The 17467-nt window shown below is 45.4% G+C and overlaps 1 protein-coding gene and 1 long non-coding RNA gene across 3 annotated transcripts in view; one reads left to right on the forward strand and one right to left on the reverse strand.

Annotated features, from left to right (window-relative positions):
• LOC135904815 (uncharacterized) overlaps window positions 1-17467 on the reverse strand; it is a 180725-nt gene that overhangs the window by 95292 nt on the left and 67966 nt on the right. The window lies entirely within an intron of this gene.
• LOC135904813 (neprilysin-like) overlaps window positions 1-17467 on the forward strand; it is a 79853-nt gene that overhangs the window by 59295 nt on the left and 3091 nt on the right. For both annotated transcript variants that reach the window (XM_065435793.1, XM_065435794.1), the window contains one exon: window positions 4304-4453. In XM_065435793.1, coding sequence (XP_065291865.1) covers window positions 4304-4453 — 150 coding nt within the window. The remainder of the gene's footprint in view (window positions 1-4303; window positions 4454-17467) is intronic.

A 17467-nucleotide genomic window follows, 5' to 3' on the forward strand; every position in this document is an offset into this window, starting at 1 on the left:
AACAACAACAACAACAACAACAACAACAACAACAACAACAACAACAACAACAACAACAACAACAACAACAACAACAACAACAACAACAACAACAACAACAACAACAACGACAACGACAACAACAACAACGACAACGACAACAACAACAACAACACAATAATAATAATAATAATATTAACAATAATAATTAAACGTTCACTATTATAATGCTTTGGAAGAGCTATGAAGCCTTTGGACATGTGCTCTTAAAAACTAAGAGAACACGATACCTAGAAAAGAGAAGTTGAGCAGACAATACAATATGAGGTCGGGGAAGAAATATGAGGAAAGAAAACTAGGAGGCGGGCGTGAAAACGAGTTCATCATACAGCATGATTATCTACACTTGTGCACAACACAGGCGATGAACTTGAAAATATGTGGATATAGGCAGAATACTTTCTGCATGTTTTTTTTTAAGTGAACGCATAGGACAGTGACTGCTGCAACAAGGTTTCGCATAAAAAGTGAAATGCTACCTCGTATTTTTTGTGGTACGCGGAGTTGTACACGAATAAGGAGGGGTAATGTATTGCATGATGCACAACCCTTAAAGAGGAATAAACTTTCTGACTTGATACATCTCGACCTTTAAGTTGTAAGTTGAGACATACTCGTATATGAAAAGGCTGAGCTATGGTGCAAAAAAGGTAAAAGCAGTGCTTAAAATTCATATAACTTCATTTTTTGGGACAAATTCAATGAGATCAATATTGGATCTATATGTTTTTTCGCAAACACAACACCATACTGTAGTGGCGTAATGGAGACAGACACTAGTACACAGCTTCAGAAAGGCTGCAGGAGAGTGGAAGTATTCCGATATTTGACATAGATGCCAAGGCCCGAAGAGCGCGTTGTCACATAATAACGTGTACAAAGAAGTGCGGCGTCTTGTTGAAACACACAGGGTCCTTAATTTCATCCGCTCTAGTTAATTGGTCATCAAGAAGAGTGCAAGAAAGTCGCAAATAATGTGTAAAACACACCATCTGCCACTTATTATCATAGCTCTGCCTGCCGCTGCACACGAAGCAACGCTTATTGCTTAGGTAATTAGATAACAGGGCAGTGATAGAAGAAAATGTGTCCATTTGCGTACACTTTGTAATAAGGAACTCATCACAGACATCAAATACTTTCCTCAGGTCAAAATGAGTGACATTCAAGTTGTCCCGACTCTGCACCACTTTAGAAGCATGTAGGTCATGACAACAACCAAGTGACCCCACCCTCCCCCTCCAGTTGTGGCCTTAATCTATTTCAGTGTTTATCTATATATTCCAGCACGTGACGCCATTTAGTAGCATCAAACCTACCATAACCCTCCCCCCCCCCCCCCCGCCTTACTTTCGCGCTTCTGTACCTTTTAAGCAACCTTAAATTTTACTTTATTCAATGACGCATAAGATGATGCGTCCTAAGTTTACATTTTAATTATTTAAAAGACATTTTTCAATTCTCCAGATAAGTGAGAGCTACGAAAGTACGCGTCAATGTTTTTTTTAACTAGGATTGATTCAATCATGCATTTTAACGAGCAGGATGTATTTGCTTTCTTGATACAACCGTATCTGCTCAACTCCAATTCTACAGTTCCGGTGAGACAACACTGGCTACGGATGGGAGGCCATGTTCAGTGAAGTTTCTTTTTTTTGTGGTGACGGGGCAGGTTTAGATCGCCGTTTGTCTTGCTATTTCGTCTCCGTCGTGTCGCCACACACACACACACACACACACACACACACACACACACACACACACACACACACACACACACACAGTTATATATATATATATATATATATATATATATATATATATATAACCATATATTCACCGATGATTACGATACTCCCTAATGCGAAACTTGAGCGCAGCTGTATACGTGGTTACATTTCATTTATTTATTTATTTATTTCGTGTGCTCTCAGGGCCAGGGGCATTAAAGAGGGGACTGGTTACTTCAAATACAGAAGAAAAGTATAGTGCAGCAAAATGGTTAGTAGTACAGAAATAGAAGGCTTTCGGTTATACAATGTTATCTAAGTGTTCTGGTAGTGCTGGTTAACGAAAATGAAATATGGTGCATACAGTGCAGTAATACAATGTTAAGGTATTACAAGACAGTGATACAATTGGTAGTACAGAAAAATGCTCCTGTTTATACAACGTTACCTAATACTGCCATGAAGTGCTGATGCTCAACAATGGTAGTGGTTGAGGCGGGTAAGCGATTACACTCAGCAGATGTACGCGGAAGGAATGAATGAGACATGACATTGGTTTGGCATAATGAAATTCCAACTTTGTTATTGTGATCTAACCTTTATCAAATGTATTGGCGAGGGGAGATAAGGTCATCACGACGGGAAGGATGATGAAATATCTTATCAAAAAGTAAAAGTCTAAGGCCTTTACGGCGAGAGGCTAAAGGTGGCAAATCAAGGTTTAATTTCATTACAGAAGTGCTGGCAGTTCGGTTATAATTAGAAAAAAACGAAACGAGCAGAGTTATATTGTACCATTTTTAATGAGTGAATTAGGTTTTGCTCAGAGGGATCCCAAACTTGTGCGGCGTACTGAAGCTTTGAACGGACTAGTGACATCTATAGCATTAATTTTAGGGAAGACGGTGCCTTAGTGAAATTGCTTTTAGGTATCGCAACTTGCGGTTAGCGTTTTTAATTACGTAAGAAGCGTGCATGGACTACGAGAGGTTGCTAGTAATATGGGTGCTAAGATATTTGTAGGATGAAACAGGGTCTAAGGGGAGATCATTAACGTAGTAAGAAGGAAGCTGGTTAGAAGTTCTGGACACGCACATAAATTTACATTTTTTGATGTTAAATTCCATTGACCATGATTGGCACCACGTAGAAATAGCGTTAAGGTCGGATTGAAGAGAAGATATATCAGTGTCGCATATTATTTTCCTGAAGATTACGCAATCATCAGCGAATAAATGGATATTAGAGGAAACACAAGAGGGTAGATCATTTATGTAAATTAAGGAAAGGAGGGGACTAACTGCCGACACTTGAGGTACGCTGGACTGTACTCTGCTTGGCTGTGAGTTTAAGTCAGTAGCGAAGACAAACTGTGAACGGTTAGAAAGAACTGAAGCCATGCAATCAGCGAAATGGTGAAAAGAATGAATTAGTTTTAAGAAAGCTAGCAAGATTAAAGGCAAGCATATGTTCTAACATCTTACATGAAATGGAAGTGAGCGAGATAGGGCGATAGTTATATGGAGAAGGCTTGTCACCCGACTTATGTAGTGGGATCACCATCCCGACCTTCCATTCAGCAGGCAAAGAACCCTTGTCTAGCGACTGTCGGAATATCATTGCTAGAAGAATGGAAGAGTAACAGCTAGTGCTTTTAAAAAAATTCGCGTTTATTAAATCATGTCCTGGAGCTGACGACTGTTTTAAAGATGAGGTAATTGATACGACGCCTGCGGATTCGCGATATATTGGCTGGCGCGAAAAATCTGTATCGTGCGGCACGTCCCAAACAGAGCAAAGTGTGGTGCGACTGCATCGCTAATCTGGAGATCGCAAGAGTGACGTGTGGTCGCGATTCACAGCAGCCGCCGCCGACACAGACCACCCAGACGACGCGCGCTACTCTGGCGCCTTCTGGTAGCCATTGTCGCCGCACTACGCTTCTCACGCTTTCGCTATACCCTCCTCTGCTTTTTTCCTCACGCCTCTTCGTTCTCGCTGCTTTTAACTTTTTCATCTTTCGCTGCGCTCCTTCACTCGGTTACGCCGCCGCCACCGCCGCCGACACGGACGCTCACCGCAGGAACGGGAGCCTAAGAGCTGCGCGCTAAACGGCGTTAAAAAAGTATAGGCCCCGAGGCTGAAAATTCATCTCTTTTTCGGCACGCAGAATATGCATACAGTTGGACCCCCCGTGACCCCTGCACAAAGGCTCGTAACCCATTTGATGGTTATGACCCGCAGCTTGAGAGACACTGATCTATTACAATATTCTTACCCCTAACTGAAAGCATGGAATTCCCTTCAGATTCGAGCACTTTAGATGGAGCGAACAGAATAAATATAGACCCGTAGTTTATAACTGCGTTAACAGAGCCAGATTTATATACTACCACCGTCACTGCCTTCGTTTTGAGCAGTTATCAGTTTGTGAACGAACTATTGCAACTCTTACTTTTGCGCTAGCTGCAGCGGGGTGTGCCCATTTGCCCACAGAAGCAGCATGATTAATAAGACAGTCGTTTCCTTTTCAGTACGTAGCTGTGGAAATGGCCCGTGGCTTCGGACCGATGGGTAAAAATTCCAACTACGAGAACGAGCTAAACCCTTGGGTAACTGCAGAAGTGCAGAGATTCTACGACAGCGTCAAGAACTGCCTGACTGAAAGCTGGGATATTGTCAAGGTAAGGCTGTGCTTTGATTAACAAGGCCAAGAGCTGCGAGCGTGCAGCTACATGTAGTCGGCAGATTATGACAGCAAAAAGCAACCTTATCTCTACCCCTCCCTCCCCAAGGAAAAAAGAAACATCTAGCGAGCAACCAAAGAGTAAAATCAACGTAGAAAAAATAAACATCCAGCACCTTGCACCAATAAATCCGAGTATAGAGTGAGCTCGCTTGCGTTTTCGCCAGTCTATAGCCCGTCTTCATAAACAAGGTCCTCCATAAGGTGTGTAACGAAGTTGTGGCTCGTGGACTGTAATACCAAGGCTCGATGCACGCCTCAAACTGCGCAAAGAACACGTTTAGCGTTTATTGAGTCAGTAGCATCCAGTTGATGGAACATGGTTAGAACGGCGCGTTTTGAGGACGCGTCTGTTCTCCGTGCGTCATCGGAGACTGTCCTGTGTGCATTCTTTCTGTGTCCCGTCCTCAAAATCCGCCGTTATAACTGTTATAACGATGTTCAATCAAGCCAGCAACCAACTAGCTCATCTAATCTCTTAAGAACATCCAGTTGCCTAATTAGATGCCCATTCCATTAGCTGTACTGGACAAATCTACCCGAGACGCTGCTATATATTCAGTTTGCCCTACCAGCGGTGTCGAACAGTCCGTGAGAAGCTGTATTTCATTTGCATTAACGCTCAGACCGAAGAAGTCCAACTCCTCCCTAATCTGCACTGGCCTGTTCGATCTGCCTATAAAGCGGACGACAGAGTGCTACACATTACTTTGCGCAATCTTTATGAGAACTAGAGGACTGTTACTTCACTCCTGTCATAACACGTGTTGTAAATTTACGTTTTTTTTGCAAGTGCCATAAAAATACGGAATGGTTCAGAGTAGCTTGCTCGCGTGAGAAATAATAATTTTCTGGTAAGATATCTGCTCGTGGATTACCCGGGAACTATTCAAACCTTGGCAACTCTAATGTGCGCCACTGATGAAATGCATTCCGATAATGCAAGTTGATATTTATTTTCTTGTGTCGAATCCGCATTTCCCTAACATGACTCAGCGTGTGACATGGGTTGCGGCGAAGGGTTTTCGACACCTTACCTAAGGAGACGTATACGCAGGAAACTCAGCGGTACTTCGGCACACATCCTTATACAGTGTGTCGCAGCTAGCGTTAACCAAGCTAATAAAATATAGAATATACGAGACGCAACTAATGGTATTTTTTCAGCAGTGATGTACCCGTACATGGAGGATTTTTTCCATAATGGAACTATCAATAATTAAATGAGATTAATGAAAGAACTTCTTAATTACTGAATTGAGACCACTAACCGTAATAGAAAAGTAATAATTTTGTTTTAAAATATCCGATTTAGTTGTTTTCCTTTCGCTGTCTCCTGTAATTATTTTTCCAGTGTTAAAAATGAGCGAAATATGAAAATATCGGCATTATTACGCATCCGGTGAAGAAGATGATGATTTATTGGCATCCCTTTTGAAACAGGGTAGTGAGAAATAGTCACCTAGCCTGCTTGAGTCACTCAGGTATGCATACATGCTTTTCATTTTAGCATTCTTGTGTTACTATCTAACCTCTTTTCTCTTCCTCAAGGCTTCTCTACTTGCACTGCTGCTTATATGTGCAACGAATCCTGTCGTATCAATCTCTTCCCTACTTTTCTTCCAACAATACTCTAAACGTTTCTTGCTCATCTCCAACTGCTGACCGCTTGATGCTTCCGTCCACTTTAAATCCAAGCGTTTCTGGAAGGTGTACGTTACCTGCGGGTCTCAACGGGTGAATCGTTTCGCATTCCATTAGGGTGTGCTGAGTGGTCTCCGAATGTTTGCTGCAGCATACACATGCCTCATCTAGTTGCGAATATTTGCTACCGAATGGTTTTGTCCTTAGGCAACCAGCTGGAACCTGAAATAGATTTCCCTTCTAATTTATTTCTTCTCAGTCTTGTAGACCTCCATGACTTTATTGTTCCATTCTATGCATCCTGTCTCTGTTTCTCTCACTTCCTCTCTGATGACTCCTCCTTGTCTATTTACACTTTCGATTACGCTGTACTTGGTTGCCAACTTTCTTGACTTCTTCCTCCATTCTGTGTCCACGCTTGTCAGGTGCATATACTAGTGCACTTTAGGCGTCCATTTATTTTGATACATGTTCCTGAGCCTTTCTTCAAAATCAAGTTTGCTCTGCGCTTCCTTGACTTAAAAAGAGACCCAACACGTGCCACCGTGCAATGCCTCATTAGTGGTTTTGCCGTGGGCTCCCAAAGCCAACCGGCCTGACGATGTTTAGTTAACTTCCAGCTCCCACAAGATACCTGATTTTGAGCACAGAATGGCATTCGCGAACGCTGACGCAGACTCCATTACTCGATTCCAGATTCCACACATGACCTCATATTTATTGTGGCCCCGAAGTGATCTATGTTTCATTACTGCTGTATTCCGCTTCGCCTTTACTTTCAGATTATCTTAGTGGGTGGTTGAGGAAAACTTTCTTTCGTTTACGTACACGCCCAGGTATATATATCGCTTTACTATGGGTATGATTTTCTGTTCAATTGACACCCCGTAATTACTCGTCTCTTCATTAAAGATCATAATGCCCAATTTTCTGTGCGAAACTGAAGTCACAGATTTGGGCCTGCGTTGGCACGCATATTCGCAAGTGCCTGTAAATCTCTTGCATTGTCCGATAGTAGCACTCTGTCGTCCGCACACATCCATCTGGGGACTTTCTGTTGCACCATTTGTCCATTATGCATGTACGATAAATCAAGCCAGTCGTCCTTCTGTACTTTTAACGTGTCCGCGTGCCACCACACCAGCGGTCCCAGGCGTTACTCGGAAGGATAACCCCTGCCCAATGCCTTTGTCCTCCACCTCAATGACGCTGCGAACTGCACTGGCATCGCGCTTCACGCGACGAAGGCAGCTCGCAGTTCGCGGTGACCAACGCCAATACAGATCCGTCGCCCCTTTCACGTGACCACCTAGCCAGGCATTAAACTAGCAGGGCTATTATTTCGAGTAACGTCTCGGACTGCCAGTGTCGGGGCGCGCTGACGCGTAATCTAGCTACTATTTTCATATTTCGCGCGTTGTCTTTGTCTTTATAATGCTGAATAAATAATTATGTGAAACGCAGCACACTGAAAATAACTGAATCATGTTTTCTTAAACACAATTATTAATTTACTATCAAAATTCGCACCGTCAAGTCACTAATTAAACAGTTATTTAATTAACCTCCTACAACCATCCACAGTTTGATCATGAAACAAAAAAAATCCTCCTGGCCCGGTACGTCACTGCTGAAAGAATACCATTGGCTGCGTCCTTGTATATTGTTATAATTTATTTTTAAGAGGTTGGCTAACGTTAGGTGGGACATCCTGTATAGGCGCGCGTTAGATGGATAAAGTCTAAATTTGCAGTTTATTAAAGAACTAATAAATTAAAACCTTTGCGTTACCCTATTCCGTAATACATTCATCGTGCGCCAAATACAGTTTTGTTAAACCTTCTGTCTAGTCTTTAAAGTTTTAATTAAATTCTGGGGCTTGAGGTGTCAAACAACGATATGATTATGTGGCACGCGGTAGATTAATTTTGACCACGTGGGGTTGCTTCACGTGCACCTAATTCACCACCTCGCGCTTAGCAGCGCAGCGCCATAACCGCCAAGCCACTGGAGCGGGTCCTGCCTAGTCTTTTTCAAGCGAAGCTTGCGTTGGGTCACAAGTTTCGGCGGCGATATGGTTACGCCAAAACCAAGTTGCTCCCAGAGCAGAGCAGCTGCGGGAAAGGGTGGTTTGATGAGTTGACAGCGTGAGTCATTAGCAAGGATTCCAGCTCCCTAGGCACGCGCCTATGCCACGCGCGCAACCAGTTCGAGCTGTTTCGCTTCAGCCGTGGAGGGAAAGGGCAGGAAAAGGTTTTGCGCCTTTCTTTTTCGTTCAGTTCAGTCTCGGAAAACGGTAGAAATGGCCACGCGTTTTGCGGTCCCCCGAGGAATGGGCAGCGTTCGACGAGTAGCGGCGACAACAAGTCCGTGAAAGGGCTTGACGTCGGTGCGCCGATCAAGCTGTTAGAGCCGCCCGAGCACAAGCAATGCGACAGCAACGAGTTGAGGGAGCGGGGGGCTGAAGCAATCCGGCGCCGTTACCTGTCGGTTAACCATGACGAAGGTCAGGTGCACACAGGACAAGCTTCGCTTACCCCAATTTTCCGGTAGGGGAAGGGTTGGTCTTTTTTTTATATGCTTATTTTTTATGATTTTGACATGCCTATGTGACATGCTTAATTCTATGTCTTGCGTTGCGTACACATGCGTGGTGTTGTGGTGAAGGGCATATATTTTCAGAGGCAAGGGCTAACGTTACCCTGCTACCACGGAAAACGGTATATGAGATATTTCTCTCATCGAATAAAATTACTGATTCTTTGCTATGATAACTACTTGTTGAGGTGTCCTGAACGTTCCGTTAAAATGTGTCATCCTATTTGATCTTGTTGTGCAAAGAAAAATCCCCCATATGACTTAAGTGTTGGGATTATTTTGACTGCCTTTTATTGTGCTTAGCAAACGCCATTTATGTTTGTCTGTTCCTCATGATGTGAACGGTTGTCTTGTGTATACTTTGGTTCTTTGATATGCAGTGTGTTCTTGCTAATATAGAGGCCGTCGCCTCGTCAAGCTCCTTGTAAAACTAGCTTTTAGCGGTTGTCGCATCCTTTCTGTAACGGAAGGAAAAATAATTTATTGGTACTTGTATGTATATGCGTTGTCGTAAGAGGAATAAAGTAGTTTTGTCAGAGCCAGTGCTTGTCTCGTCTCTTGTTTGTGGATTGTCCTGGGTGCTCGCGCTGAATTTTTCACCTTAAAAATATTATGTACCAACTAGCCTAGTATTTCAGCATAAGCAAAAACATGACCTTGATGCTGATCGAAAATCAGCTGATAAGACACTTCATTTCCAGGCTTTGTAAATTGCGTATACTTTTGTCTATGAATTGAAAAAGGCGTACAGGACACTTACGTAAATATCTTGGAAAAAATCTGTACTCCTACTTAATGCCTCGATGACTACTGGTATCTTTAATGAATCAAATGCCTTTTCGTAACCTACGAACGCCATATAGAGAGGCTGATTGTACTTTGCAGATTTCTCGATTACCTAATTAATGACATGGATGTGATTCATTGTAGAGTATCCCTTTCTGAAACCAGCCTGTTCCCTTGGTTGACTAAAGCCCAGTGTCGCCCTTATTCTGTTCCAAATGATCTTCGTGAATATTTTATATAATGCTGGGAGTAAGGTACTGGACCTATAATTTTAGTGACACCAAATTAACTAAAGGCTAAGCCGGCCTTCAATCTAGGCCGACATCTAGAGATATGATAGTCCAGTAACCCGAGCCGAATATCAACAAGAGTAAAATCAGACTCCTGCTCGTAAAAATTTTGGTGGACCAAAACGCGATAGACCAGGTGTCTTAAATGGCTGGGCACAACACATCAAAAGCTAGTTCTCATGAAACAACCTCGCTTGTCATGGTCGTCATATAAATAGACACGACGTTACTAGATTGCTTGCCGCTTTGTTTCTTTCACAACGTACTGTCAGTGAAATGCGTCACCTTAGACAACGTTGGCAGAGGAATCTAGCAGAAATGTCTTTCCACGTTCCTGTTATCCAGTTCACAACCTATTTAGCAATTTGAGGTTGTTGCAACCGGTTGGTTTTAGCTGGTGCATTTGCCAGTGAGTTATTAGGTTTATGGGGGCAGACAGATGGGTCTTCGAATGATTTGTTAAATGAAATTGTGTAGAGTAATCGAATGACGTCCTAACGGCGACTAATTGACTGCTGAGTTTGGCTCTGACGTACGAAATGGTAGGCTTAGCTTGTATAAATCCAGTATTTCGACGACAAGCTTCTGCTTTCTGTATTGCAGCGGCTTCGTACTGCCCATACTAGCCATTTCCTCATAACGCATGCACTTCTGTATCTGAGAGTCGGCTGTAGCATAGCCCTCAAAAGGAACTTTGCTTTTATGCGGACCCCTCAATTGTTCACGTCAAATGCGCGGTTCGAAGTCTCTTTATTACGTATCATTACTCTCCTTTTCAGTGCTCACCGAAACGACAGTAGTGTTTGCGCAGACAATATCTCTTTTTTTGCTGATGACACTTAGCTGTTGTTAAAGCCGCACTTCACCAAACAACTGCTAACATTTCAGCATATTCTAGCGGATAGGATGTGTCGTGCGTATTGTTTCGCAATATCATCAGAATGTGCTTCACAAATAGTCTTCTGTACCCCTTCCTTGCGTTTTTTTGATTATTGCAATATGAAAGGGCTGCGAGAAGCTAGGATATTACGGCGGATAAAAATTATGTGCATATATTGCGGAGGTGCATACAGACTACATTGGCTGAACCATTCTGGGCTGAACCAGTGGATCTATTCGGTCGCCTTAATTTGATTGTGCACGATTCGTAATGTCATGAATCCACCAATTCAGCAGCCAGCAAGAGATGGCGGTATGCGTTCAAAGCATCGTGCAGCGAGGATAACGAACTTCGACAAAATGCCTCATCTGGCATGTGCCCAGCGCAGCTCAACAAAATATGGTAGATACTCGCATCTAGTAGGGCAGTACACCCCAGCAAACATCGATCGATTTGCAGAAGATTACTTTGCACGGAATAAATTGATGGAAAACACCCACCTTGCTCGAATTGCATACGCCTGTTAATGACATGTGGTCTAGAATCCTGATTCAGATCCAATTATTCAGGAGAAACTAGTTACATTTCCAGCGCATTTATATCTATACCTGGTTTTGATACAAGCACAGGCAAACTGCCTTGTTCCCAAATATATCCAGTCACCTGGAGGCAAATTTGTGTACACTCCTGCTTCTGTGAACGCATGGAGATATCAGTGAAGTTTGGACTATAGCCCGAACTACGGTCACGGACCATGTCGCTCAGTTTCGTCTTTCTTCATGCGTTCGCAGCAGCAGGAGCAGAGTGTTCACAAACTTGCTTCCAAGCCACTCGATAAATTTGGAAACAAGGCAGTTTGCCTCTACATGCATCAAAACCAGGTATACATATGATTGCACGATAAATGCAGCCAGCTTCTCCTGCACAATCGGACCTGACGCAGAATTCTATACAGCCTATTCTTAACATGTAGAAATGACATAATCTATTTGCCGGAAGTGTGCGGTGCAAGACCTCTTACAGTTGTATCGGGGATGCTCAGTTTCCCATGCGCTGTGATCGTTTCTCACTGGAAACTACGGTAGCACGGGGATATGAAATGTTTTGACGACGTCTGCTTTCCAGAAGTGTAGCTCCTGAAATATTGCTTTTCACCTAAGAACTTGTAGCAGTCTGCAATTGTTTACCGATTGATAGCCGTAAACATATAAGCACCTCCCTTGCATGTATAGACGCTTCGTGGTTGCATGTATGAGGCTAGGGTACATACCTATGCGGGTAGTTAAATTGGCCTATGCATGGTGTTGCACTCCAAATAAAGCAGGTGCGCGCTGCGCCAACGCAAACGCAATGATGTTCACTCTTCTGTCAAAGAACTCAAGACTATATTTCGCGATGAGCCTGACTTAGATTAGACTAAAGATTAATTGGCTATTTTTCAATTATATCGATATAAAGGCTCTAACTGCAAAATTAAGAGCGTGTTGACAAATATACTAAACATTGGTTTGCGTAATGGCATTTGTGGTCGGTAAAATTTTTTCCAGTTCCAAAGAACGCGCGAGATCAAAAAGGGACTATGCGACTAGGCACTTGCGCGCTACTATATTAGCGCTCTCAAATAGGCTTCTTAAGAATGATCGCTATTGCACGCAGACAGGATGTGTTCAAATTTCCTGTAAGCTGCGCTGCTGTAACGAAGGCAATAATCTCGGCCTCCGTCAAAATTTTCCAAAATTGCCTCTCGGAGAAACGATCGCGGTAAAGTGCGCATGGCAACGCTTGATACTCTTTCATTCTTCTTGCTATTGAAAGATTGCGCGAAGGGCGAGGACGCTGTCACAGCTGATTATCACAGTATAAGTCGCGCACTTAGGGAGAGAGTATGTGGGAGAACTAATCCGAAAAATCACCATCCCTTCCAGTCCGGAAAGATAGTCGAACAGCGAAGCTGCGTTAGTTACAGCGAGTGTTGCACCATGCAAGTCAAACTTCACAAGCAGTTACCGAGCAACCAAGAGTGGCGCCAGTCAGAAGACGATTTGACGTGAAGAGTTGGAATCGGTCTCAACAGCCATCTTGTTTCTACATCGTTGTCTCTCTAGTAAATATTGTATATCTTTATGTGTGACTTCCACAATGTAACAAATTGGTGAGAGCTGTGGGGCACCCGCGAGAAACAACAACGGAGCTCCGGAGTAGTCGTCACCTCGGACTGGACAACATGATGGACGAAACAGGATCCGACATGGAGCGGCCCAGATCAATGTCTACAGCCCCGACAGTTGTGCTGGTTCACGCGGGATCCAGGAACGTTTTGCGGCACCAACTACCTCAACGTGGAAGACTGGATCGCCACGTATGAGCGTGTAAGTGCCCACAACAAATGGGATCCGATGATTATGTTAGCTAACTTGGTCGTATACATACAAGGCACGGCGAAGGTGTGGTATTACAACCACGAGGAAGAGCTTAACGACTGGGACACGTGAAAACAGAAGCTGAAGGACTTGTTGGGCCGTCTTTCCGGGCGGAAGAGCACTGCTAAGAAAGAACTAGCGACCTGCGGCCAGACGTCCATGGTATCATAAGGCTCTTACATTCAAGACGTGCTAGCTCTGTGCTGTAAGGCCGACAGCCATATGGCTGAGTCAGACAAGGTTGGGCATGTACAGCAGGGGATCGCTGGCGATGCTTTCAACATGCTCATGAGCACAAATTGCGAAACAGTACAGGATATCATAAAAAGTGTCAGCGCTTTGAGCGGTCCAAGAGCCGCCCCAGTGCAACGCCGTTCGCACATTTGCCGAACGCAGCTGTGACATCCTCTTGTGACGACAGGCTAGGACTGCCGCGACGATCATCATCAGATGACCTGATGCCAATAGTGCGGCGAGAACTTGGCTCCGGCAGCCCTTTTTTCCCGCCCCAGTGAGCCGAACTTGACTACAGCACCATTGTGCAGGCAATAGTCCGCGAAGAACTCGCTAATCTTGAAGTTCATTCTGTATGTGCCATTGCCGCTTCACAGCTGTCTCATGCTCCAGGTCCATCGACTGGTCCAAGTATCCTGTACGCTACCGAAATCCAGCGGAGTGCCGAACCGCAGACGATCAGCTAATATGTCTTGCCTGCCGCCGTATCAGTCACGTTGCGCGCCATTGAAACTACCGTACTGTCTCCTCCCCTCTGCGACCGCCATTTACCGGCTGTGATCGTCCCAAACAGAGCGAGCGTCGTTACCAGCCTCCATTGGCCCCATAACAGCCAAACAATGATGCTCGTGCTGCTTGGAACAGTCCCTCGTCGTCATTCCGCCACCAGTCCCGTTCACCACCAGCTCGTCGACCATTATCGCCGCAGGTTCGTAGCCCACCGTCCCCTTTGCGTCCCCGATGCCCATCTCCGGAAAACTAAGTGATGCAGCACCGGAGGTGACGCTGCATTGACGACTCAACCGCCAAACCCTCTGATCACTTCGCCGACCAAACAGAACTTGATAGACGTTTTAATCTATGGCGTCAGTGTCCCAGCACTCATTGACACTGGCGCGCACGTATACGTCATGAGTGCCCAATTGCGCCGCCGCCTGAACAAAGTTCTCACACCCGCTGCATCACGCACCCTCCGCATCACCGACAAAGGAACGCCTACCGTGCTTGGTATGTGCACCACTCGAATTGGCATCGCGAGGCGCCTAACGACTGTTTTGTTTGCCGTTTTGGAACAATGCCATTATGACGTTATACTCGACTTAGAATATGTATAGTCTTATTCAGCCGTCTTTGATTGCGCGTCTAGTGACGTGTCATTCAGCTTGAACTGCCCCACGGCTGCTATATTACAGCAGTCACACAACCACGGTTATGCTCTCTCGAAGACATGCGCCTGTCGCCTCAAGCCACTACCTACGTCATTCTACTGTCGTTCTCAATCGTTCCTGGTGCGTCTATGTACTATGTCCCACAGCTGACATACCACTTGAAAGAAATTTGGCCGTTCCCCATATCAGGCTCACATGCGCTGGGGTTGCCCCCTGGCGCAAGGGGCTAGGACCACCAAGGAATTGTGGGACCGAACTCTACGCAGTTCGGACCTTGAAACACAGCTCTGAGCTGTTAATCGGGCCCGCGACGCGGCGGAGGGGCAAGGCCTCACTGTTCCGACGTGGGAGCGGCCCGCTGTGCGCTAATCGCGCGCACCGAGGGACCTCAATAAAGTTATGCATCCATCCATCCCATATCGGGCTCACTGTTACAGGCAATCAGACATGCGCTCCCCCTCCTTAATTTAAACTACTCGACTCAGATTTCTCCCAGAGCCATTTCTTTGGGTGACATCTCTCCTGTGAACGATTGCGAGATATCGGCTCTTGACATCGAAATTCCGTCGCCTTCTACAGGAACCTCCAATGCACCGATTCTCATAGACGGACTTATTAAGATGATTGCACCTGATATTTCCCGGAAAAAGCTGCTGATCTCCGCCGTCTCTTGGAAACTTACTGCGATATTTTTTACCTTGACGGCCGCCCTTTAGCCAAGACATCTTTGGTCACCCATGGTATTTGTACCGGAGACGTTAATACTATACGCAGACGGCCGTACTGTTTTTCACATGCTGAACGACAAGTGATACAACGAGAAGTCGAGAAGATGTTGACTAAAGGCACTATCAAGCCATCTTGCCGTCCGTAGGCGTCACCTGTTGTTGTCAAGAAGAAGGAAGGCAGTTGGCGCTTTTGTGCGGATTACAGACACTCTAACAAAATCACACACCAGGCTGTCTACCCCTTGCCGCGTATTGATGACGCCTTGGACTGCTTGCACAGAGCCAAGTACTTTTCGTCGATAGACCTCCGAACAGGCTATTGCCAAATCTCGGTAGATGAAATGGACCATGAGAGAACTGCTTTCGTAACACCTGACGGTCTCTACAAATTCAACATTATGCCGTTCGGCCTTTGTAATGCCCCGGCAACCTTCGAAAGAATGATGGACTCCTTACTTCGCTGCTACAAATGGTCGACAGGTATGTGTTTCTAGACATCTAGACGATGTCACAATCTTATCACCAACTTTCACGAGTCATCGAACGCGTCTATCGGCTATTCTTGCTGTTTTCCGACGTATCGGCCTGCAATTGAACTCATCCAAGTGGTACTTTAGAGGTCGTCAAATTACAGTTCTTGGCCATCTCGTCAGTGTCGCTGGCGTGCAACCCAACACTGACAAGATTCGCGCTGTCCAGAACTTTTCTGTTCCGTCTTCCGCCGCAGGCGTAACAAGCTTTGTTGCTATGCTCGTATTTACATCGTTTTATCAAGAATTTCGCGGAAACCGCTCGCCCACTCACCGACGTACTTAAGAAGGAGTTGCTTTCACATGGGGCCTTGCTCAAACCAAAGCCTTCTCCTCATACGCTTGCTCACGGCTCCCCCATTACTGGCTCATTATGATCTATTTGGCACCACTGAACTTCACATGGATGCCAGTGACCATGGAATTGGGGCTGTACTTGTTGAAATACAGCGTAATGCAGAGTGCGTAATTGCATACGCCAGCCACCTCCTGTCACCCGCCGAGAGAAATTTTTCAATCACAGAACGGGAGTGCCTGGCGTTGCAGTTTGGGCAGTTGCCAAATTCCGCCCCTACTTGTACGGCCGCTTATTTTCCGTGGTTATGGATCACCACGCCTTGTGCTGGCTCTCGTCGCCTAAAGACCCAACTCGACAATTGAGTAGATGGGTGATAAGGCTCCAAGAATATTCATTTGCTGTTTTATAGAAGTCAAACCGTTCGCACAAGGACGCCGACCGTCTCTCTCCCGTCTTCCTGTCGACCGCCCTGAATATGATGCGCATGACATCGACTCTTGCGTCCCGGCCATTTATGATCTGTACGACATCTACACGGAACAATGGCGTGATGACCGCTTACGGGTGATTCACAGAATGATGACCGATCACTCTGTGCACCGCTACGTTGCAGCCTATGTGCTCTGTCAACGCCACAAAAAACCTGTTGTGCTGCCCGCTGGATGCCTTCGCCCCATCGATGTGCCCTCAGCACCATTCTCTCGCGTTGGTCTCGATCTTCTCGGCTCTTTTCCGACGTCGAAATCTGGCAATAAGTGATTACGCGACCCGGTACGTGATCACGCGAGCTTTGCGCACAAGTTGTGCAACTGAGGTGGCAGAGCCCCTCGGCAGCTCCTCATTGATCGTGGCCGCACCTTCTTGTCGCAAGTAGTTGAAGACTTACTTCGCTCCTGTTCTGCTCAGCACAAACTTTCCACCGTCTGCCATCCACAGAAAAACGAACTGATGGAGGGGCTCAATCGCACGTAGATAGAAATGCTGTTTATGTTTATTTCTGATGACAACAGTTATTGGGACAGCACGTTGCCTTTCGTGACCTTCGCGTATAATTCGTCCCGTCACGGGACTGCTGGCTTTTCACCCTTTTATCTTCTGTTTGGCCGGCACCCTTCTTTGCCCTTTGACATACGACTTCCTTCTTCGACGAACTCTCTCACTGAATACGCCCAAGACGTATTCGCCCGGGCTCACACGGCACGCCAGATTGCCGGCTTTCGACTCACTGAGTCTCAGGCCACGCAGAATATCTGGTACGACAGCAGACATCGGTACGTTCGCTCTCTTTCTGGCTTCGTTGTCCTCCTATAGATACCATGTCGCCGCATCGGCTTGTCATAGTAGCAAGCCCGGGATAGTTCCTACACGATATTGC

This window comes from Dermacentor albipictus, chromosome 1 (genome assembly GCF_038994185.2).
Source record: "Dermacentor albipictus isolate Rhodes 1998 colony chromosome 1, USDA_Dalb.pri_finalv2, whole genome shotgun sequence".
Lineage (NCBI taxonomy): Eukaryota > Metazoa > Arthropoda > Arachnida > Ixodida > Ixodidae > Dermacentor > Dermacentor albipictus.